This window comes from Struthio camelus, chromosome W (genome assembly GCF_040807025.1).
Source record: "Struthio camelus isolate bStrCam1 chromosome W, bStrCam1.hap1, whole genome shotgun sequence".
NCBI classification, from domain to species: domain Eukaryota; kingdom Metazoa; phylum Chordata; class Aves; order Struthioniformes; family Struthionidae; genus Struthio; species Struthio camelus.
In genome coordinates this window covers 42,739,739-42,763,855 of record NC_090981.1, presented here as the reverse complement: position 1 = coordinate 42,763,855, position 24,117 = coordinate 42,739,739, and the positions used below count along the sequence as shown (strand labels likewise).

General features: G+C 47.4%; 1 protein-coding gene across 12 annotated transcripts in view; it reads right to left on the bottom strand.

Moving 5' to 3' along the window:
* Positions 1–17,935, bottom strand: part of LOC138060886 (ras GTPase-activating-like protein IQGAP2) — a 132,481-nt gene extending 114,546 nt beyond the window's left edge. For 7 of the 12 annotated variants that reach the window (XM_068926155.1, XM_068926167.1, XM_068926163.1 and 4 more), the window contains exon 1: positions 12,580–12,724. In XM_068926155.1, coding sequence (XP_068782256.1) covers positions 12,580–12,724 — 145 coding nt within the window. Of the gene's footprint in view, positions 1–12,579; positions 12,725–17,780 lie in introns of those variants that run through there. The other 5 variants (XM_068926157.1, XM_068926165.1, XM_068926172.1 and 2 more) reach the window with 3 other exon arrangements.
* Between the last annotated feature and the right edge of the window lie 6,182 nt (positions 17,936–24,117).

Genomic DNA, 24,117 nt, shown 5'->3' with positions numbered 1-24,117 from the left:
TGCAGTGGAAGAGACAAGGCACTAGTGAGGAGGGTCTTTTTTTGATTGAAAAACTCATTCTCATAGACCTTGATCCAAGATAGTCCCTTCAGCTGTTGACAGCTACGTGGAGCCATGCTGGGCACCACCTCACTTGGCCGTACAGAAGCACTTAAACCTTTTGTACAAGAATTAAGTTTTCAGAAATAGGACCGCAGCTTCTGAAGCTGCAGTACGATTACTGCTACTAGTGATCAGAGCAGGTATGTAAGGCAGCAAGGAAGCTGCTGGAGCCATTATCTTAGTAACAATTAATGGTGTCTAGAAAAGATTTGAAACATAAGATATGCTCAGTTTACACAAGAATTAAGAACTCCACATGGGGCAGCTATGTAAGTGTCACCCAAGTTCAGAGTTAACCCTCTTATCACAACCATGACAACGATTTTGGAGGTCCCAGGGTCACAGAGATAATCTACATCAATACTGATCTTAGCAAATCTTTCATATTAGTACATTTTATAGTTGAGATGACAGTAAATAAGAGGTCCTTTATAGGCTTAACTTGCAATGGCATTCAAATACATGCCCATGGATCCACAGATTTTTTTTTTAAATGAAGATGAAGTTGAAACTTCTACAAAATACAGACAAAAAAGTCTGAACACATGAAAAAGTAACATTTGTTTTAATTTTGTAATGCAAATTCATGGAACTATTTAAAAGGCATAATTCCAAGTTATTCAAGGATAACAGTTCCCAAAACAGCCCAATTTCATTCCCTTAGAAAAAACTGAGGCTGGAAAAAAAATACTATAAAACATACAGCAGCATTTAAGGTCTCCTAGTAAATCATTTGCACTCAAACATATGACCATTTGCAATAGCTCAAGAACAGCACTGGGCTGCTTCCAGCAAGCAGACCCTTCAACGAGGCATTTGCCACAGACCCACCAGAAGACTACTTATACCGAAAAAGGCAAAGAAATAGCGCCATTCATTTACCAGGACCAATTCCCCTCCATTACACACCACTGTAGACTTTTACCTGAGGAAATTAAGATGTGAGCAAGGAGGGGAAGGGCTCTCCTGGAAGCACAAGGGTGAAGTTCAATACCTGGGACATAACAGAGGATAGAGAGAACAAAATCCTCAAACAGCAACCAAGCAGAATTGGTAAAGTCAGGACTAGGAGAGAAGAAAAAGATACATGGGTGAAGGCTATAAAATGCTGGAGTGAAAAAAAAAGAACTAGTTTTTGACCAGCGTATCACTGAATTAAACATTATCTAAATTATGGTTTTCACTGCCAGCCATATGCATCCTAAGAGTGAAGATCTTAAAGAGAAGATCCATACAGAAAAGCTGCCAAAAAGCCACACTGTGGGCAAGGCAGGGGGAAGCGCTCGAGTCCACCAGGAAGGTCGGCAAGCCCTACGCGGGCCATCCTTGCGCTGTTCTGCCTTGCCCCTGCCATGCTCCCCTCACATCCCCAAGGCAAAGAGTGCAACGGAGCCATGCCGTAACGAATGCGAAAATCAAGAGCCAAGCCTCTTGCACACAGACTCCAGACTGGGGTTTCACGAGGGTCAGCTATGACCAAAGCCCATTCTGAGTACAAGCCAAGCGACAGACGCCAGGCAGCATCCCATTTACATCCATCTGTGCCAAGAGGTAGAGCTGCGAATGTAAAGCATTTGCCATCACAGCTCAATGCTGTAGTTTAAAAAGAGCCAATTATGTTTTAGTAGGTGGTCATGGTGACCCTTAAACCCTTAGGTCACATGAAGGCTTATAGCTACTTTATCCTAATGTGAACATGCCCAATAAATTCAGTGTCATTCCTTTATGTCTAGTAAAACGGGGACTCTCGTTACCCAGGGCCCTGGTGCCACGTGGCTGCCTGCCGCTGGGGCAGGGGCGAGCACGCAGCGACCCCCAACAGCCCGAGCCACCCATAGCCAGGGCAGAGCTCCAGCCAGGCAGGGCTGCCGAGCCGGCTCGCCGCCACCTGAGCCGGCCGCGCAGCAGCACAGCAGGCGCTTAGGTCACCGCCCAGCTGCTGGAAAATATAAGGCCAGAATTGCACTTACAGGCGTCAGAAAAACACTGCTCAAAGCTACAGAGGAAGAACGAGTTCCTGCCCAAGCCTCCACACCCAAATACTCATTCACAGGTACCTAATGCAACAGTTTATTAAATATGCAGCAGAAAATATGCCAACTTGAACTACAGGAACAGAGATAATTCAAGAGGCTACTAAAATGGTTCTGTAACACCAAGCATCTATTACAGAACTTTTGTTATTAAGGTGTTACAGTATCTACAGGTTTACCATTTTTCTGGAAGACATTTATCTTTGGGAGAAAAATTCAGTGATCTGATCAAACCGGCCTCCTATAGACTTCCTCTGTCAAAAAGCAGACGCGAGAAGCTCACGCTTGTCCTACAACAGTAAAACCCGATGGCCTGAGCCTTTTCTGTATGGCTCCAGTTAAAGGAATTTGGTCCATGCCCTGCACATTTGCTCAAGGAAAAGGCTTTATACAAAGGAAAGCACTGCAAGCACCCAAAACCTACCATAGCTGTGAACTGAAGAGGGCAGATTCTCTTGAGATAGTAGACTAATACACTTTATTAAATTATGAGAATCTTTATCTGGCATTTTTCAAATCTTACCAACATACAACTTCTCTTCTCTTCCCTTAAAAAAAATGTGCATGGTTCTCCTAATCTAGTTCTTACACCGTCAGAAGTATGCAGGCTTGGATTTTCATACAGAAATAAACACACATCATCTGGCCAGAACACAGACATTAACCATTCTCACAAATAACTTGTGACACCCAGGGTCAACGAGGCCCCTGTTTCAGACCAATTCTTTTCTCTGCCAGACACTGTGCAAACAGGAGGAGAAAGACCAAACCCTATTTGAATGTGATTACTTTAATACAGAAGTTCAGTAAAAAGACATGTTGATGTAAAATTAAAGACGCTTGCTAAACCACTCCCTTCCCTTGAGCTTTTTTATAGAGCCTTATTCCTGTGCATTCAACCTCCCAGAAGGTCTTACCCTCCACCCCCACCTCCCTTACACACAAGGAAAAAAGACCTTATTTCGGTCTTCTGTATCTGCTACCACAAGTCCAACCACATCCATTTGCAGAGACTGAGCACTATCACAATACATAAACCTTAGAACTATCATACCAAGGGCCTGTGATGCAACATCAACCACAAAGCATGCTTCTGGAGCCAAGTGTCAAAACTGGTTTATTTTACAGAGTCTGTCAAGTGTCAACATTGGCAAAAGGCTGCTAGACTCCTGGGACACGTCTCAAGATACTTGAATTCCCACAAAGTTAAAAATGTCTCATTTAACCACAGGTTCACAAGATGACTTTGGCATTCAACAAGTAATCGCGTATGCGGTCAGAGCTTTTAACACTCATTTTTCTGCTACAGGTATACACATCCACACTTTCAGACCTCAGGCTTTCTACAGTACCATAAAGTGATACTTTAGGAGAGGTAATACATTAAAAGACATTAGAGAGTTATGACATTAATTTAGCATATAATGACACCAAAGCATGGTCTTCTCCTTCCCAGTAGGATTCTTTGCCTATTTTAACTTGTCACATATGGCTGGAAGAGCAGGGAGTGAGACAGAGTAATGGGGATGAAGGAGGTATATGAAAATCCAACCCCACTTTCAATCAGCTTCAAAGCAAACATTGCCATCTACAATTATAAACCTGAAATACAATCTATCATTTTGCCTACTAACCCAACTCCTCCCACCTACATTTACCGGCCAGCCTCACTGTCTCTAGAAATACTTCAAGCAACTCCTTAATAAGAGTGTAGCTGTTTACCTTTGCATACTTTGCTAGTTGGTCACATCAAGACAACAGGTTTCCCCAGAGGTCGGGCACTCCAGGAACACCTTTACAACTGTAGCTCCTTTTAATGAGCTACTCAGTTGACTTTAAAGCCCTGTTTTGTACTAAACCCTCAGTCTATAATAATAAAATAAGTTATAAGCCTAAAGAAGCACTCAGACTGATGGGACCAAAATGGTAATAAACAGCAATTACAAGTTAGTTACAAGGTAGTTCTTTGGTTTATAGTCCATCCTCTCTTTACCTGTATAGCCCAAAAGTCATTAACAGAGGAAAACTCGAGGCCAACTTGGAAAATGCTACACAGCTAAGCAGTGAGTCTGGCTGGAGGGTTTGCTTAGATTCCACACACTTACAGCAAGAGTGACATTTTTCATGTGGGTTTTAAAAAAACAGCAATTTTGTGGAAAGCTGGTTGGTCAGATTAGCACATCACTGGAGACTCGAGACATTCAAAATAGTATCATGCATTCCAGCAGGAATTTCCAGCAGACTTTCCTTCTTCAGAGGTTAATTTATGAGGAAACATGTAGTAAAACGTAAAAGGCTCTTCTGTCAGCTTTATCCCTTCACTGCTTTCTAAAAAATCACAGCTTGTGATTTGAATTCCATGTATTTTGGCATATTTACCATTTTCTGCTCTCAATTTGCTGGAATTACTTTACCTATTTGCTTTCTATTGGCAATATACACTAGCAACCTTTAATAAGAGAGTCAAAATTTTGCCATGTAGATTCCATTTCCTTACATGTTACCTACCGTGACCTCAGTTCAACTTAACCTAAGCGGAATATAAATGAAATAATGAAAAAATTGTTTAATATTGCCAGTTTAGTAAAATAGGCTGGTCAACTCTGAAAAGGAGGGAAAAACACTGCTGTCTGCAGCAAGCCTCAATCTCAAACCTGTAATTGTTTAATCAGAAGACAAAGGTTAAGTCTCTTTTGCCTACAAATGCCAACAACACTAGAGAGCTTCTATTTTATTTTTTCTGAAGGGAATCTCAGGTATATAAACGAGTCAAATGCACAAACATACCTACATAGGGGAAGGATTGGCTTTTGGACAGAAAAATACTTTGAAGACTTCCTGAAAAGGGTGAAAGGATCATGTGAAAGGCATTCATCCCTAAGCAAGGAGCTGGAAGCAGAGGCACAGCAGGGAAACAGCAAAAGGAGACTGCCTTCAGCTTTCTGCTGAGCCCCAGAGGCAATTTTCATTGTATATAGTCACAATACAGCCTACAGCCAAAACTCCACCCATAAGCATTTGTACATCAAGTATAGGAGAGAAATGCACTGCAGAAATGGAGTAGAACAGGAAAAAGGAATTAGAAACTCCTCAGAAGAAAGGCTGAGCATAGCCTGGGCACACCATGTTGATAACAGGACACCTGGATTCAGGTTTGTCCACTTCCCTTCTGTTCACATACATTGGTGTGGACCCGCAGCTCCGCCAGCACTCCTGCTGCTGCCAGGTTAGACACTTGGCTGTGCAAACAGTAGCTAAGACCATCCCAATTAAGTTGTTAGAGATATCTTAGGCTATGCAGGACCAGAATAAAGTACTAGGCTTGGTGTGGCAAAGTGGGACGCTAGGGATTGAAGAAGCTAAGCATATCTAACAAGAGCTATTGATGCTTCAGCAAATGGCAAACGAGCTGAAGTGTGCGAGGAGGAATGTCTTAAGCTTTTTGTCATTGTCATTATTCTTTTTGGAAAACCTTCAAAACACTGCTTGCCATTTCAACAGCAAGCAACTAAGATCAGCTCCTTGCAAAATGCTGCCCATGATTTTTGGCCAAATTAGAACCTTGTCTGATTTCTTGTCTCATCTATGAAACATCCAAATGCTTCCTGCATTGCAGTTTGAGCACAGAACAGCAATTTGTAGGTACATTTACAAGTATGTGTCCCAAAGCCAAGCCTGACATGCTCTTGCAGAAAATCACTATAACTGGTCACTAAGGGACTACCCTTAGCTGTGAAAAAGAGGGAAGAGGCAAAAACAGCAGGAGTCAGGGGAGGGAGACAGGAAGGAGAACGCCCCCACTCACCTCCTGAAAAAGTCCTGCATGAGATTGCAAGGAGAGAACAGTTACCAAATGGTTTCAATACTCAGATCACTGGGAGGCTGACATGAAAAAGCTTCCTAGCAGATAGCTTATAGTACAGTAACCACCTGGAAGAAACATGGCAAGGTATAGTTTAAAGAACAGAGGAGTATAACAGGAGGGACTGCTGGAGAGCAAGAGAAAACCGGAGCAAGTTCTTCAGCAGTGCCTTAGCGTCACCGAGTAACTCGGACAAGAGCTATAGCCCTCAGCAGACCGTGGTCCAAGCCATAATACTCAGGAGGACTGAAACACCTGTCTAGGGAAAGCCATAAACAAAAGTATCACTTAAATACTGGGTAAATCTTAAACCATCGTGAGGATGACTGCAGTGTAGACGCACTCAGCCCTGACATCTGGTGTCAATTCTTTCCTCCTTTGGCAATCCATCATCCCCTGCTCCCTCCCCAGCCAGCCTGCTGCAGAGTCTTTGCTCTGCTAAGATCCAGACAATCCATCTGCTTTGCTGCCTCCATGCTCTGAAATAAGCACCAGAAAGCACCTGAAGTATTACAGCACGTTTTTTTCCTTAAAGATACAAACATACACATGTGAATAAAAAAGGAAAAAAAATGTGTACACCATGAGGTTTGTACCCTTACACTTGGAGAGTAGTACATTTCCCTCCCAAAAATGGCATGCTTTTTCTTCTGAAATAATTGCCACCATCACCATAGCTTTGAACATCCTAATTTTCAACTTTTTGATTTACAGGTACAAAAGCTGTATTTAATCTCAATGGAGAAAAGAAAACATTAAGCTACTGTAGGCAATAAAGCTGAAATTTTAGTTTACACCTACAAAATAAACTGACCCATAGAATGATCAAACACCTTTTATATTAAAGATGGCCTAAAACTCATGAGAAGATTAAAGTAAATAAAATTAGGATATGCAACAGAATAGTTGCACAAGCTCCATAGGTTTAAGTAATGTTTGGGACCACTAAACAACCAGAGGCAGGGATGGCGAAAAGAGCAGTAGCAGTTCCTGCCTCTACCCCAGATGTTCCCAACTGAACTGGGAAGGCAGCTTAACTGTTTGGGAAGCAACTCCTGAACCACAACAAACACAGCGGTTGTTTATTCCCCTGAGATGGCGCAACAGAATCGGAGATCTCCAAGAAAGGAGCAGGAGGTGGTACGGGGCCAGGCCACCCAGCAGTCAGCCACGCCTGCTCCCAAGCAGAGATCCTTGCCGGACCATCTGCCTCAACTGCGCCAGGCCACAAACGCTCAGGAGGACACGCAGAGGTAGATGTACTTTCCTTGTTCCTACTTAATGGATGAGATGATACGTTTTTGCAGGAAGAGGGCAAACACCAGCATATCCATGCAGGCAACCAGGTCAAAGGCAGTCTGGTATCAGCCATGACCTCAGTTACTGCCTGAAGCCTGCTTGGTTGCCTCAGATCCTTGATTAACAGGAAGTGCTTGCAGGCTTATTAGAGCCAGCACCACCAAATCCAGAATAACTTCCTCCTAATGCTCCCTGCTCATCCTCTTCAGGAGTACAGTGCACAGGCAGGGAGACGCTGCTGGCGTGCCATTTCCCAGAGGGCTTCTGGGCAATTAGTAAGAGAGTCATCTGGCCCTTATTTCTCACTTACATACACAGTTACAAAAATTACATTTTTCCTATATCACCAGAAATAAAACTATAGGAGAAAACTAAAGTATGAATAATGTAAGTCTGATCTCAGACCTTAGAGTGAGGTTCAAAAAAAGCAAAAATAGTCTAATGCCTGAGTAGAGTCAAAACTGCTTTGCATGACAATGACACATCTATCATACATAGCACTGCACAACATCAGATATAAAGTGAGCCAGATGTTCCTCCTTACTTATCAATAAATGCAGTATTTTCATTACCAGAACTGGTAATGAACTGAGAGCTGCACACACAACCAAGATATACTTTCACTCAAATCATGCCCTAGCAAGTTGCTAAACATAACTGTTACTTCTACTAAATGAAGATTTCCTCTAAGCTGACACAACCTTCGCCTATTTCTTGTCTAGAAGTACTTAATTTTTCAGGTTGCTTCCTTGTGTCTACTCATGAACCCACTCCAAAAGCTGAAATTCAGATCAGGGCAGCAAGTACCTGACCGCAAGACAGCCTCCTCTCTGCTCTGAGTCCATTCCCACTAACAAAGATACCACAGTCAATGTTAAATGAATTACGTCAATCCAGAACAAAATATCAGGAGAATATTCTAAGCATTATGAAACCTGCAAACATGCATTCTACTCAATATAGCAATACCAAGACCACTAAAATACAGGAAGTGTAACCAGCTTTCAGTCACTGTTATGGCAACCATAGTATACACAATGTGCATAAATTTAATGATAGATTAGGCTATCGGTTTTCAAGTTTTAAAGTCTTTGTCCAACAAAGGAATTCACATCCTTAATGGCTGAACATTGACTTTCGCCATCTCCTTCCTCCACAGCCACATTCTTTGTTTCCTTTTTGAAGCACTACTTGAAAAACTAACACTTTTGCTAGAACTTGTAACAATTTTTCCTCCAAGTTTTGCACTGATTTCCAGCTCAAGCTCTTCCTATAGCCAGTTTCCTTATGAGACACTTTGCAGCTGCCACAGTGAGCAAAACAGTTTGCAAAATACCTGTTCCACCAGCAGTACCTTACCCAGATGACTCTCTCCTGTCTTTCCATATGATACAAGAACTCCTGTAGAGACCAAGTGCCACAACAAGGCTTGTTTTCTCACCATCAGCAGCTTCCCTGCCTTTGCTGGCCTGCAGACCAAAGGCTGTCAATAGTGAGCTGAAGTAAAATAATCCTAACCCATAACATCTAGCTTTCATGCAAATGGTCAACTTCCAAAAAAGTCTGTTTTAGAACTTAAGGAAATTAAATTGATATAACCACATCAGATGTAAATTTACTTCTTAAATGTGCCTGAAAAGCCTGTACAGACCAAATCTGCTGCTGATATGGGAGCCCAAGCATCTCTGCTGCTCGTTTCCTCATCATTTCAGAGCTTCCAGATATGCCCATAAATGGGGCACATTTGCAGCCTGAACAGAAGCAGTCTACCTCCAGTCAGCTCCCTCCTGCCATATTTTTAGGCAAGACGACATAGATTAACCTGATACAGGAATCCATCTCTTTTTATCAGAAATCTCTATAAACATTTAGAGAGCTACTTAAAGGGGAAAAAAAGGGAAACCACTGGGTGTTATTGCCATGGTTCAGTGTTATGGTGTTATAGGGAACTCCAGCTCTTGTTTTGCCTGTTACTACCGACAATACTAAAAAGCATTCAGCTTTCTAGAATAACTCACATCAGTTAAATCTACAGCTGAACCATATGGTCTTATTTCTCATGATAAGTATCAAGCCAGAATTTGGAGAGCAAGTGAGCTGCCTGCTCTAAGTGTAAAAGCTGTACATTTGCCAGGATGTTTAATCCAGTTATCCTACACTTACTACCATGGTCAGAGAGGATGTTGTAAATTCCCAGTGACACGCAAGCATCCCTGCAAGTAAACTGCCCACACTTCTTCAGCAGTCCCCTGCCACACAGCCTGGACCAAGGTTTAGATTTAGGAGGCTTTGTGCCAGTTCAGTTCCCAGCCCTCACTAAACTACAGTGAAGTTTGTCCCCTGTTGCATTCGGAAAAGTAGTATTCCAAACAAATCCGGAGCTCAGATATAATGAAACAGCATTTGTTGCGCGCCTGATTTTGTAAGAGCCGATAACCGTTTTCCCTCGGTAAAAGCTCTGTCCCAGGTTCCTCTCATCTGAGCTGGACTCCCTGCTCTTCTCAGCACCCTTTTGTGCCCTGTTTGTTAGAGGTTACACTACTGCACACCCATACTGAGATTTCAATGCGTTATTTCTCCTGCTGTATCGTATTAATATCATACTCAATATAAGACTTGTTTCACCACTGAACGGAGGCCCCCCAGCTATTAGAATCATGACAGGGTAAAACAGTTGATCTCAGAAAACTTTAAAAAAAAATCACAGAAATAAGCAGTACATACCTCAAGCCTCATCTCGTCCCTACAGCTTTTTGAGGCCCCACGAGTCAAGCGGAATATCACTGGCAGAAGTGTGTCGGAAAACTATTAAATCTTAATTTAGGCACAAGAAACATTCAATTTTATTTCTCACTCAATTAGCCCAATATTCAGACAGTTTCTTACAATTTTCTTACCACTGCAGAGCCTTTATGGCCACTCGCAGCTTTATGAAACGGCAGGGGTAAAGCAACCAAGTTGCCTCCCACAGCACTTGGGTAGCTCCAAGCTTCGCTGGAGCCGGACAGCTTGGAGCAGCCGGGCGGACGCGCTTCCCGCAGCCGGGCTCAGCGCGCGGCAGACCGAGGCCCTGGCCAGGGCAGAGGTGGCCAGGAGAGAGGACGCAGCGGAGCTGGCGCGGCCGTGATCAGCCGCACCCCAACTCCCGCAGCCCTGGAGGACCCTCCCTGCCTCTGGTTAACCCGTGTGCCACCTGCACCTTCTGCCACCTCATTTTCCAGATCAAATATTAAACCCTACATGCAGCAGTAATGCTGCTTCAAGCAGCTCAGCTTCCCGTCCCCCAGCCACGAGTGCTCATCCCGGCTCCCGTGACCACGTCACGCTGGCAGGCCTGGCTGCGGGCTCACGCTGTGAGCCAGACCCGCGACCTAATCCAGCCAAAAATAACCCTGTGGAAGGAGTCAAGGTTGCTTCTTCCAGCAGCAGCGCTGGCTGAAAGCACACACGAAACTACAGCTTCAGGGGGCGGTTCCAGAGCAATTTAAACACATGCAACTTCTGGCCGCCCCGGTCCCACCTGGCCATAGGTGCTCCCCCTTCCCCGGCGCGCGCTGAGCAGCTGCACCAGCCGCAGCAGTGGCTGACGATCCAGCAGTACAAATCAACTCTGCCCACAGTGATCAGTTTCCTGACAGATTAGGTCTCCACAGTCATACGAGTATTAGTGACAGATCAGCTGAAGGCACGCTCCACAAATTCAGACAGCGCGGAGAACCCTGGCTCCTCGCTTACAGCAGCCTGCAGCAGGGCAGCAGCCGCGATCCCGGGGTAACTAACACAGCTGGAAAGAGCAGCTTCCCTCATGAAAGAGGATCACTCTAAGATACAGCAGCATGTTTTCAGCAAAGCAAACCTGTCTTGTTTAGTTTTCAGATGCTTTACCTTGTTTATAATCACTTTAACCTGATTACTAGGCACAGATACCTTCTGTACTTATCTACGGTTCCCCAAAATACCACGGAAATACCCTTTTAAGAACATGAGCCTGGCCTTCAACCCTGTGGAACAGCAGCTGCTTTAATGAAGCACATTTTTGTACACAGTTCAGGCATTTCACATTTCAGCTCCCCCGGGTCGTTCTGTGCTGTGCTCCCAGACGTTGCGAGGCTCTGATCCTGCAAAGTCGTCCTGAGTAGTTTTTACAAATTAAGCACAAATGCAGGAGCAAATGCAGAGCAAATGGCCGAGAGACCATGACTAGCACGTACAACTAAGTATTTCCCAGCCATACTCTCTCAGACTTTGGAGTCCTGTAATATCTGGTTTAAACAGCTTGCAGGATGCTGCGAGAGCCTCATGCTGCACTTCAAATGGAGCAGGCCAGAGCCCACCGGCCAGGGCCAGCAGAGAGGTGTCGCTCGTCACAGCTCAGTGCTGAGCTGAAGCCGTCCTCACTGGCGGTCCAGCCTGATCCACCCAAGCAAAGGGGAGCCCTCAAGATGAGCACATCCTCCTCTCTGGTCTGGCAGGGCAGATGCAACCCTCTGAGGCAGTAGCTCCTTACAGGGCTGCAGCAGCTCGCCAGCAGTTGCAAGTCAGAGCCATAAGGTGCCCCTGGCATCCGGGTCTTGAAGAACTCACCCTTAGCCTGTCTTCCGACAGGACGATGCTGACATCATGCCTCCAGGCAAGCATTTCTGGCTGATGCATACTGATTTAACTTTGACAAAAGTAGTAACTTAAGTTCACACTGAAATAGTTCACTGATACAAATTCTTAGAGGCTGATTATTTGCTTATTCATTTCAAACAAAAAACGTAGGAGGGAGAGAAGGGTGCCATGCTGGATTCATGAGAATACCGCCCAATTCAATATCGCCCTTGACAGGGAGCAGGGGTGTTGATGTCCAAATCAAAGTACCCCTTCCCTCCACCCCAGCAGCTCCCAGGTCTCTGCAGGAGGACAGCGACCCTGTCTCCTGGCCTCTGCCAGTCCGTCCCTCACCCCACGGACCAGGGAGCCCCACCACAGCACCCACCCCAGCATCCATCAACACAGACCTGGCCCCTGCACCAGCTGGGGCAGCAGCTCCCACCTCCCACCCTTTCCGCCCTCTCCCCAGCCGTGGATGCAAGGCAGCCAGCGTCCTGCAGACAATCCTCCTCAAAGCCCAGCTGACGTTTGGCTCAAGATTTTAGTTTTCTAAAGGCAAACACAAGTGTAAAATTGCAGCAAGTGCTGATCTGTGAGCGAGTGGTGCAGAGCCCAGGTCATGTCCCATCCCCACTCCCCGGGATCCACAGCCGAGGCTCTGCGTCTCCCCGGACAGGGGCCCCGAACCTGCTCCACAGACCCCCGGAGGTGGCACCGCTCCACTGCCAGCACTGCACTTTCCCTTCACAGCACATGAGAGTTCAAGGATATCTATTCCCCAAAACCACCCAAACAGTCTGAACAAGTGAAGCAAACACAGCAGGTTAATCATTTCCCGCAAGGCGCAGAGCAGGGGAGAACACCACTTGCTTATCATCCAAGCAAAATATGAGCAGCCACTCCTGCCTGTCACTGTCATTTTTCCCACCTTAAATTTAGGATTATTCCTAGTATATCGTAGCCAACTCGAATCAGCAACTGTAACAAATCTTGAGCTAAAACTACTACGTAACTGAAATCTTGGTTCTAACAGAAAAAGCAAGCTGCAAATCTGCATGCTTCCTGCTCCCTGCCTCGAGAGTTGGACTTGAGCTAGCACCCTCGCATGTACTATGAATTCTGTTTCCAGTTTAATATTAATACTTCCTGTTTTAATAACATTCAAGTAACTTTAAACATGCCGTAACATAGCTCAGTCTTTTCTTTATCACAAGACTTCAGGGGAGATGAGTCTGCTTTGTACCAAATAAAGCGCAGAGAACCGCTCCTACAAATGAATTACACGCACTTGATTAAACAAAGCAGTTAAACTTTTCAAGTCCTCATTCAGCAGTTTAATTATTAGCAACTTACAAAAGAGTAGAAGAGATAAACACCATGTTTGGTTGCCAAATTACACCCATCAATAAAAAAAAGAACTAGAAGAAAAGTGTTCTCACAAGCCACAACTGCTACAGAAAGTATACACCCAAAAGAATGTATATGCGTAGGATACAGTTAAACTTTTTTTAAAGCATGTATTCACCCATCTGTTTTCACTTAGTGAAATCCTATGAAAGTTTTACCAAAAGATTTTTTCCTCTGCAATTGAAAAAAAGCCATTTGTTTCCCTGCACTCACTACAGGCATGCAGACAAATTTATAGATTCTGAAGTTAAACACTTTTCTGAAAGCCACTGGTCTGCAAGCTTTCACATCCTGCAAGAAGTAGGAGCCTAGATGCAGTTTCGCAGAGAGGCGTAGGCTCCGTTTCACATCAGAGCGAGCCGATTCCCCCTGCCTATCTCCACAAGCAGTGCAGCTCCTCCTCTCAAAACCTCGCGCCTGCTTATTTGTCTCTTCTAGCGCCAGACACAGAAGCCACCCTGGGAGCCAGGACCGGCAGCACGGGGCTCTCCCTCCGCAAAGGCAACCCCCTCGTCGCTGGACACCAAAGCCAGTCTCCCTCGTATTTACCCATCTCAGCCCCATGAACCCAGCTTGCCAGCTTCAGCAGGAAAAATTAAGACTTCTCCAGCTGTCTGTATCCAAAGGAAGATATTCTCAGCTGCAAAACTCACCTTCGTTACATGTCTCAATTCAGAAGAGGGGCAAAATATCAGGGACAACCCTGTGTGGTATTCATTTCTGATCCATTTCCCAGCACCTCCCTTTCAACACCTTCAGTAATGTTGAAGCATCTAGTTTCTCTCCCCCTTAGCACACGAGGACCTGGGCACACTACCCCAAGTACCTTAATTCAGCGACACTGAGCATGGAAATGCCTGAAATCCTCTGCAAATCCAGACTTTCATGGCCTCACTCACTGTAGCTTTATTACATTCCTGGAAGTGTCATGAAGCTGTTCAGACATTTCCTATAAAACATAAGTAATCATTTGTGCCTGTACATAGCTTTCAGGGAGACCACGCTGCTAAGAACCCGAAGGTGTTGGGCAGACAGCTTCCCTGAAGACTCACTGCTGCCTGATTTACTATCCTCACATTTAATCTGAAAGACACAATAAAGAACTATACTTTTCTCTTCATAACAGTCACTCATACCTCGAGTTTTACTACAGGTGTCTGCTCTCTGCAGTTCTGTGAACCTCTGCAACTGATTGTGCTGGGATTGAGAAACAAGCCAGAAAACAGCTGTAGCCACACTGGAAATCAGCTATGTAAATTCAGTTGCAGTGAGGCTGTTAATACTGTTTCTGCTGTATAAGCTACTTCCTTGAACTTGTGTAATCTCACTTGCGTTTGTGCTGGACATGAACATCTGAAAAACTCAATGAAACTGAAATCTCTTCCACATCTTTTTTAAGCTGTTGATGGCATGAGGAGCTAGAGGTACCTTTTAATAAGAGGTTCTTGAAGCCACAGGAGTTTGGCCCCAATATAGCCTCAGAGAAGGCCCAGAGATCTCGCTCTGAAAGCCTGCGCCTCCGATGCACAGTGTCTACCCTGAGCTAGCACCCGAAGGGGATCTTGAAAATGATCAACTCCAAAATTTTTTCCAGATAGGTATTTTTGCATTACTACAATGGCAAAATTTGCAACAAAGCTCATTTTTAAGTTCTGGATATGCCGTTTAATTTACTTGTGCTACAATTTGAGCTCGCTTGACAACTAAATATAAGGTCTTGGACCCTGATGCTCAGGGAGACTCTTCTCCCAGCAGTATCCATCAGGCTCAAAACGCACCTATGACATACACATGCCTTCCTCTCTAATTATGGAACTGAAACGCTACTGAAATGCATGAAAATAGTTTCCATATATTTCCTAGCAGAGAATTACTATCCCCATTAAAAGGGCAACTTTCTTCAGAGTGACGTACCAACTCTGCCAGGAGCTTGAAGCCAAAGTTGAAAGTCCAAGTTAGGCTAAACATTTAAAACAGTACCAGGCCACTGGAGCAAGGAGTCTTAGCAATTTGATAGCCTAACCTGCACAACACATTAACTCTGCTGGAAAAGCCAGCACAGGCACCCTAACTAGAGCTGTTCTGAACGTAGTCAGTTGTCTTTGCCAGTGATTCGAAGGGCAGTTTTAGTTATATAGAGAATGCACAATTTACAACCAGCTTCATCAGACCTCTCATAATGTTGGCACAAGTTTTCCAGTTAGAGAACCTCTTCTTTCTTTCTTGGCTTTTCTTTCTTTTTGCTTTTACTTTTTTTTTTAAAGGTATTTCATCTCTCACCATCATCCCCCCAAAAGCAGAGAAATATAGCATAGAGAAAACATATTGGGTTCTCTAGGCACAGTTACAACCAAAAAAATGTACCTAATGTATGCACCCATATTTGTTATATAAATACAAACAGGGCTATGGTTTGAATGAGTTTGGGCCTTTTTTTAATACTGGTTTTTGTTTCAGTTTGGCTTTTTAATTATAGGTATCAACCTGGCATATTTGGGAGCCTTTGTCCTGTCCTCTGCAGGAAAAGAGTCTAGGCAAAAAACAAAGATGTAGCAGTGTACAGCAGCCACAGCCTCTCGCTCAGGGAAGGACTTCAGGAGCAGCCTTGAAGAGAGGCACCTGAGCCCGAGAAAGCAGGCAACATTGATCAGAGGGAAAGGGAAGCCAGATGAGCCAAGGAGGACACGTTCACATCTGCTCCCAGCAGCGCCCTGGCACAGGAGGCACAAGGAGAGGGGCTGTAGCTGAAAATGCCATCTTCCACTCACTCCACAGTGAGCTCTTAACTATCACAGCAAAGCAGAAATCCAGAGAGTGCAGACCATATCTTCAAGCTGATATCCAGCACACTAACTGTGGTCATTCTTTCCCATGACAAATAAAGGCCTGAGATCGTTAAAGATACCCTGAACACCTTTGTGAATAACATCATCACATCACCCTTGCTGCAGGGACAGGAACCCTGGCACAAAGGATGAGCCTTTTGCTCCTGACAAAGCCTCATCTTTGACCATATTGGACTTTATGGCTGATTAGCAAGTGCCATATTTATGTCCAACCAAGCAAGTCTTGAGAACCAGCCAGACCAGACCTGCACAGCAAGACACCTGCTGTCGAGGCCCTGACAGTCACCCCACATTTCAGGGCTTTTAAACACTTGGGGCAAGCTCCAGTCTGCTTCCACAGACAAAACGTGCACCCGCGGCCGGAGGCTGCCCAAGCACACCCTCCAGCGCGGTGCCCCCCCCCCGGACACCCACTCGGAGACCGCTCTGCTAGCACGCTGGGACACCTGGGCGGTTTGCTTCAAAAACAAACTCTCGATCATCACTAACATGCTAACGCAGACACACACCGCCCATCTCTAGCAACCACTCTGAGAAACTTTCTGTACCAGCAACTGTAAAGGTGCCCTGAGAAGGCTGTCAGACCCCTACTAGTGAGTACAAGCGAATGGCCAGACCTGCAGGAACAGCTCAGAGACCACCCCAGCTGGCAGCCACGGAGGCAGGAAAGTGCTCAGGAGGGCACAGCATCCGGCAAGCCCCAGGGGACATTTCCAGGTGGCACCTTTGCTATCTGCCAGGGTGGAAGTGTGGTGGCACCTAGCATTGTTGGGGGGGGGGGGGATTGTGTTTTTGGGTCAGAAGACGATTTCAGAAGTAGTTTTTTAAAAGCTGCTCTGTTAAAATCTGGAAAGCTGTTAAGCAGACCACAGGACACCAGGGCTGTGAGTTGCAGAAACAATTTGCATGTTCACTTTTAGTGCTGCCTGAAAAAAACAGGTGTGTTTTTCAAAGGGAAGGTGAAGCCACCAGCTGACATGGCTCCGCACGGAAGCGCCAGGGTCTGCAGGGCCCCCGCGGAGCGCGGCACAGCGCGGCAGCGGCAGCAGGGGGCTTCGGGGCTTCTCTTGAGCACAGCTTCGGGGAGTGAAGAAATGCCGAGTACCTGCACTGCTTCTCACCTCGCTCAACTTGTAACTTACAGTTATAGAGTTCCGATCCGAATTTGTAAAAGCATAAACCAAAGTTTTAAAGTCACAGTCCATAGTCACCACGGAGCTGGAAGCCGAGTTTTAAAGAGCCCGAAACCATCCAGTCATAAACTCAGTTACAAAGTCACCACCCAAAGCTACAGTTATAATCTGAAGTTACAACGCTACGCTGAAAAGCGCCAGCTATAATCTGAAGTAATAAAGTCACAACCCAAAATTATAGCCATAACCCATCCAGAAAGGTTCAAAAGCCCGGTGAAGACCTGCCCCAGCGCCGCCGCCGCCGCCGCGGGCGGGCAGCAGCTCTACCCGGAGCCGGAGCCGCAACGCCGCCGCGCAGCGCCGGTTTGCTCGGCGCCGGCGCTTTTTTAACCCCCCGAAACCAGCTTCTAACACCAAAGCGGGAAGGCGGGCGAGGTGGGGGGGGAGGTCACGGCGCTGCCCCCGCGCTCCCCCGGCCGCGCAGGCCCCCGACCCCACTCACAGCCGTAGCGGGGCCGCTGCAGGGGCGCCAGCTCCTCATGGTGCATCCTGCCTGCGGGAGGGAGGCGCCGCCGCCGCCCGCCCTTCTTATGCGCGGCCTCCGCCGCGCTGATTTGCTGCCGCCGCCGCCGCCTCCGCCCCGCCGCGCGCGCGGGCTGCGGCGCCCCGCGGCGGCTCCGCGCCCCTCCGCGCCCCTCCGCGCCCCTCCGCGCCCCGCGAGCCCCGCCCCCCGCTGCGGGGCCCCGCATGTCTAAAAGGACGTGCTAAAGGAGGCTAAAATAAAATAAAAATAAAATAAACATTAAAAAATAAAATAAAATAAAAATTGTAAGGCAAAGGAAAACCCCCTGGAAACGGGCAGGGCCAAACCGTGGTGTTCTCGCAGCACAGACGGAGCGGGGGCATGAAAAAGCCACCCCTAGGACTCCCGCCTGCCTTTGTGGCTCCCGAGGAGAAGGAGCGCCAAGGCACCCGCCGCCGAGAACTCACCGTTTGGAAAGAGGCAGGGTTGCCCCCAGAGCGGCGCACGCCCGCACAGGCCCGCGCCCCGCACCGGCGGAGACGAGCCCGCCCGGGAGGCACGGGGCGCAGGAGCGCAGCGGGTGCCCGGTCCGTGCCCCTGCTGCCACGCGGTCCCAGGCTCGGCAGAGGCAGAGGCGCTGCAGGGAGTGCAGCAGCAAGCCGTGGGCCTGAGCTCGCGTTTTGCGGCAGCTTGGTGGTCACCCCTTCCCAGGCGATGTCCGAAATGCACCAGAGCAGCCTGGCAAGGAGCAGGAATTTCTCAAAAGTCAGTATGATTTAGGGCCGCGCTGTACCTTCAGGGCTAGCCTCTAGGCCACGGCAGGGCGCGTTTTGCTGGAGGACAAAGCAGCGTCCCTGCACAGCCAGAAGCGGCCCCGCAGAGCCCGGGGGACGCAGCGCGCCCACCGGGGGCTCGACGCGGGGCCGGGCATCTCTCCATAGCGTTTGCAGAGTGCCCAGGAAGCGGTCCTGGGCTTTGTGCGCCGGGAGGGCAGGTGGGTCACAGGCTAGGCCATGCCGGCAAGCGTAGCCATGGCCTCGGTGTCTCTTGGCATTAGATTTCAATCATTTCAATTTCAAAATACACCAGTTCTAGGTTTCAGGAGACTCCTCTCTGGTCGTGCAGGGGTGTGAGGATGTCCGCCGGCCGTTTGCAGGGCCTCTTCTTTGCTCATTCCCTGCCTCTGGCTATGCTGGGTACAGTTCCTGGGATGAAAACATGCTGGGAGCGGGGGTGGGGGGGGCATTTCTGATGTTAAAATGGCGATTATATGGGAGGGAAGGACTAAAAGGGTACAAGAGAAAAATGACACCCAACAAGAAACACACTTCCCTTTATGGAGGTCATTTTGATTTTCCCTGGTCCCTTTTCCACCAGCCCTCGAATGCACGTTCTGTAACACAAGGATGGCGACTTATCCTAAACGTGTGCAATACGGAGACTGGTGCAGCCTCACTGCCGACGGCTTTCTGAACGCTGCTGAAACGTCTTTCAAATAATCAGCAATATGCTTGCTTCTATGCTTATGAAGGAAAGAAAATGAGTAACTAAGACAACACAAAAAAGTTTTGCTTTCACAGTTAGAAATACATTGGAGTTGATTGAAAACATTACACATTTGCTTTAAATAATTTTTTTGTCATTTATCATGTTATACTTAGCCTAAATTTAAAAAATGCTTTTCCTCATCTTTTATTCTTTTGTCAAAATTATAGAGATTTCAAAGATCTAAAAAAATAATTTTCTGTCTAAAACCCATCAAGAGCGACCTTTTCCACCAAAAAAAGCTTATGAAAAAATAGTTTTGACAGAGCCACGCGATGTTTTAAATAGCAAAACATCTTTGTTGAAAAATGCTCAACACGATCTGCACTTTAAGTAGCAGAAGGGGGGGTGTCTCTGCGAAGGAATCGTCAGGGAAAGCCGCGGAGGCTCTCCGCGGGACGGTGCCGGTCGTCGGTGTGTTTTCGCGTTCCCTCGCTTGCTGTAGTAGGAGAGACAAGAGCGCGCGCAGCCCCAGTTTCACGTGCACGTGCTTTGAGGCGGCTGCTGAAAAACAGCCATCCGTCCAGCCCTTGGCGCCCGGCCGCAGGATGCGCGGTGCATCCTCTGCACCCTCCTCCCCGCTGCCCCCAGGGCCCTGCGCTGGCACAGACAGCCACGTCGCCGCAGGGGAACTCAGGCAACTGATCCACCTGAAAAATGAACTTTTTTCTTGTGAGAGGGTTATTTCTTAGGCCATCAGTCGCCTTCGCGCAGCAGCCTCTCGAACGGCTGTGCCGGCACGGAGCCGGGAGCAGCCTGGGGTAAGCGCCGAACGGCTGGGGTGGGGGAGAGCTGCGAGGGCCTTTTCGGCAGCAGCAATCGCCGCAGTGCACCCAGTGCACACAGGCACAGCACAGCTGCCAAACGCTCTCAGCAGGAGATGCGATAGGTAAAAGCGTACTGGAGCAAGAAACAGTAACCATGTGGGCTGGTTCATGACCCTTTGTATTGCATTTGTTGAACCTTCGTTTTCTGACTTAAAAGAAAAGCTCCATCAGCTGTGCGTGATGTGATTTAGACACCTCTGGTATGAACAAAGCGAGGGGCGACGGCCTGCGGGTGCGAGCTGTCCGGTGCCGCGCGTCACGTTGCCGGGCAGCCCTTCCCCTTGTCCCCTTCCCAAGCCCCGCTGCAGCTGCGCCCAGCCCCGCAGGCCTTCGCCGGCTGCACTTGCAGCAGGGTTGCGCTGCGAGGGAAGCCAGCGCGGTACGCGCTCTCCCGGTGCGTTACGGGAACCTGGTTGTAATGAATTATATAAAATAAACCACTGACTTTTAGCCAGTCTAAATCAGACCTGAGGACTATGGTCCAGATTCTCTTTAAAGTACTTAAGTGCTTAGCTTTTATAGTTATTAATAAGCATACACTTAAGAAATCAGTGTAGTCAGCTATCTAGAGTAAATGTTTGAATCCGAACATTTCCTGTTCGCAGTCCAGGCCCTTTAATGGAGCTTAAGATCAGTGTCCTCAGCGTATTATCAAGGACATCGTTCTGTGGCTAGCGTGTTTCTCACCATGTTCTCGCTAACAGCTCGGCTCCACCCCGCGTACCTGTCTGGGAAGGCAGCAGCTCCAGCCCCAGGCAGCGAGCCCACCAGTAAGCGTGGTGCGACTCGGCTCGCCGGATGCTGTATTTTGGAGGCAGCTATGAACTGCTCCAGCTCCAAAAGGGAAATGATCTGAAAGAAAACTGAAGGACGGGAAAATGAAAATGTATCTTTCATACATCATATTCCCCGCGTTTGGATCAAAAATCTTCAATGGCCTATGCTACCTCATGTTTCTTGACAGTCCTGTTATGTACAGAGGGATTTTACACGGAGAAGGATATTGATATTTGAAATTCTTGAGTGGCTTATGTGGCAGTGACGCAAATACATGCAGGTTATTAGAGACACGGGGCTTTTGTTGCAAACAGCAGCTTTAGCGTCACTTTTTCTGTGACAATACCTTTTCTCTTTTTTTTTTTTGTAAATAATACGCTTTGGCTGGCTGCATTTGTCCTACAGAAAGGAAAACTTCACGTGCTAATTTAAGAGAGATGGATTTTTTGTGTGTTTTGTTTTAATGTGTCACAGAGAAACACTGTACCCTTTTAATTGCTGCAGGAGAGGAAGGCTGGGCTGGAGCGCTCAGCTGGGTAAACAGGGGCAGAGCTGCTCCTTGGGCAGGGCAGCCTGCATCTGTGCACAGCTCGACGGCAGATTAACTCCCGGCAGGCTTCCAGGTACCGCAAGGACCTTTTCCACTGTTTCCTGCGTGCAGCTAATTCAAGTCGAACAAGCTGGAGTTATACTCGCCACCCTGGCGCTTGTACAGCCCAAACTGCCATGTGTTGTAACCAAAAAAGTCTGGCAGCGCAGAAGGCAAATCTCAGGGCAAGTGACACTCCTAAGCAGCGGCGTGAACGCCGAGCGCCTGCTCGGGGAGCCCCCGCCAGCTTTACTTATTTCCGGGGCAGGTGGCCATTTCTTTGGCACCGTTACGCTGGGGGGTTTCCCCAGGCTGCACGGCACCGAGCCGGCGGGTGCGCGGCCGGGGAGAGGCGCGCGGGCCGGGCAGCGGTTCTGCCCGAGCAGCGGTGGGAAGGGAGCCCTTCGCGCACCCCAGATCGACGCTGCTAGAAATATCTGCTGGCAGAGGGGGCGACGCCTCACGGGCGCCGTGGTGGCAGAGCTGGGCCCCCCATAAACTGCTGAGGATGGCAAAGGGGACCCCAGCCCAAACCCACATCTAGAGCTTTGCTTAAATTGTAGCAAAAAGGCCACAGCTGCTGTGTTTACAAATTAAAGCTGAAGGTTAAGAGGTGCTCGAGGCAACATTAGGAAATACTAAATCAGGACAGCCCCCCCAGCAGAGTGAGCGCGCGGCACTACAGCAGCGCTTTGTTCAGTGATGACTCCTGCAAGCTGCCGCCTTTGCAGGGGAAGGCATCAGCTGCAGGGGTTAGCACGGGGAACTGGGCTAGGTTACAGCCTCCTCCTCACCACAGTATTCATGTTATGCATTATTTATTGTTGTGAGGTAAGTAAACAAATAAGTCATCACATAATTGGCTTCAGGGCTCCCTGAAATATCACAGCTGGCATTAGTGAGGATGCTGTAATTCCCCTGAGCTTGCTCCTTCTGCCTTCCTTGCCAGCTGGGACGGGAGAGGCTATCGTGCCTCCCCAGGAGCGCAACACAGCCCTCTCCTCCCGCAGCTCCTGCACCGGATTGTCCCTGCAAAAGTACAGGGGATCATGACAGCAACACCAATTAGAAAGGTAGATTAAGCTGAAACTAGGCTGGAGCTGGGTCAGCCTGAAGCATCATAAGGAACGATGCTTCCATAGCTAACTATGGAAGAAATTCAAAATCCTGTAGCAAATGGAACGGAGACCCAGGGCAAAAGCATGGAAAGCACCTTCCAGTAGCAGCAGTAACTGCTCTATTCAGTCAAGGAAGTATTTTTAACTTATTGACTGTCACGACATGCAGTTGAAGACAACACTGAATACCAAAGCACAGTCTCTAGAAGAATACACTCCTCAGATCTTATAATAATAGTTTCCAGGGCAAGCAAAAGTAACCAGAATAGGCCTAATCAAGCTTTATCGGGCTTCAGTAATACATTGTAAATAACAAGTAATCGTTATATAGTTATAAATAATTGAAATTGGAAAAAAATAGTGTTTAAAAAACAGAAGAAATACTTGGGATGGAGAGCAAACAAGCATACAAGAAACTGATTGAACTGAAGCCAGAAGGTGTGTGTAAAAATGTGCATGAAAGGACGCTTTTGCACAGCACTACCACCTGACAAAAAATGACACAGAGAAATGAATTGGGTGTCTCTTTGTCAATGCCATCCTTCAGAAATCTTGCGTCTTTACGCCACTTGTAAATCGCATGGTGTTTGCCTTAAAGGACCAGCTGCCAAAGTGACGTGGTACCTAACAGTCTGCACATGCGTTGTTCTAAGGAAAAGAACGTTTCAAGACGTTTCGTTTTGTGGGGACAACTACAAGTCCAGACAAATAATTTCCCCCAGCATTTCTGTCAGTAAAACCTCCTGACCTCTGAGTGAGTTTCACGAACCCAGGGTGTCTGATTTCCAGCCCCAGGCCCTTGGTGAGGGCAACGCTGCGATTCTGAACCGACTCTGCCTCCCCCACATCGGCCCAGGTCCTGAATTGCACCTCGCACGTCCGAGAAGAACCACTCAGGCACAAGGCTGGATTTTAGCATCTTTTGGATACTGTGAGCTCCATACATGATCCGCCTAGATGGGGTGAATAACTTGCCAAATTTGTTAAAGCAGCCCTGGCAGAAAGAAGAGCGCCCCTGAATCCGGGATGCTGTCCCTGCCGAAGCACTCCTTCGGTGCTACGTGATGGAACCAGTGTTAAAAAGTGTTGTGCAGCCATGACTGTAACTATGGGTTCCTGACACAAATGCTGGCTTACGTTATTGGGCTGGCATAATGATCTGGGCGGACCACACCACTAACTCGGTTACAGGACTGATCTGACTTAACTCTCCTCTTCCCCCTGAGATGTGATGTCTCAGAAGCCAGCTCAGCCCACAAAGAGCTGTCTAACTACAACTGGGGGGTTGGGGGTGGCTGTGGTGAAAGTGAGAAGCTGTGGTGGGGTGGGAATGTCATGCTATACCATACCTTGCTGGTATTACAGCTAAATACCTCGTATCATAAACCACAGCCTTTCCTAAGGTGCATTTTTAAGGTGTACTTTTACATGTCCATTCCTGACAGGTGAGGGCTCCCTCC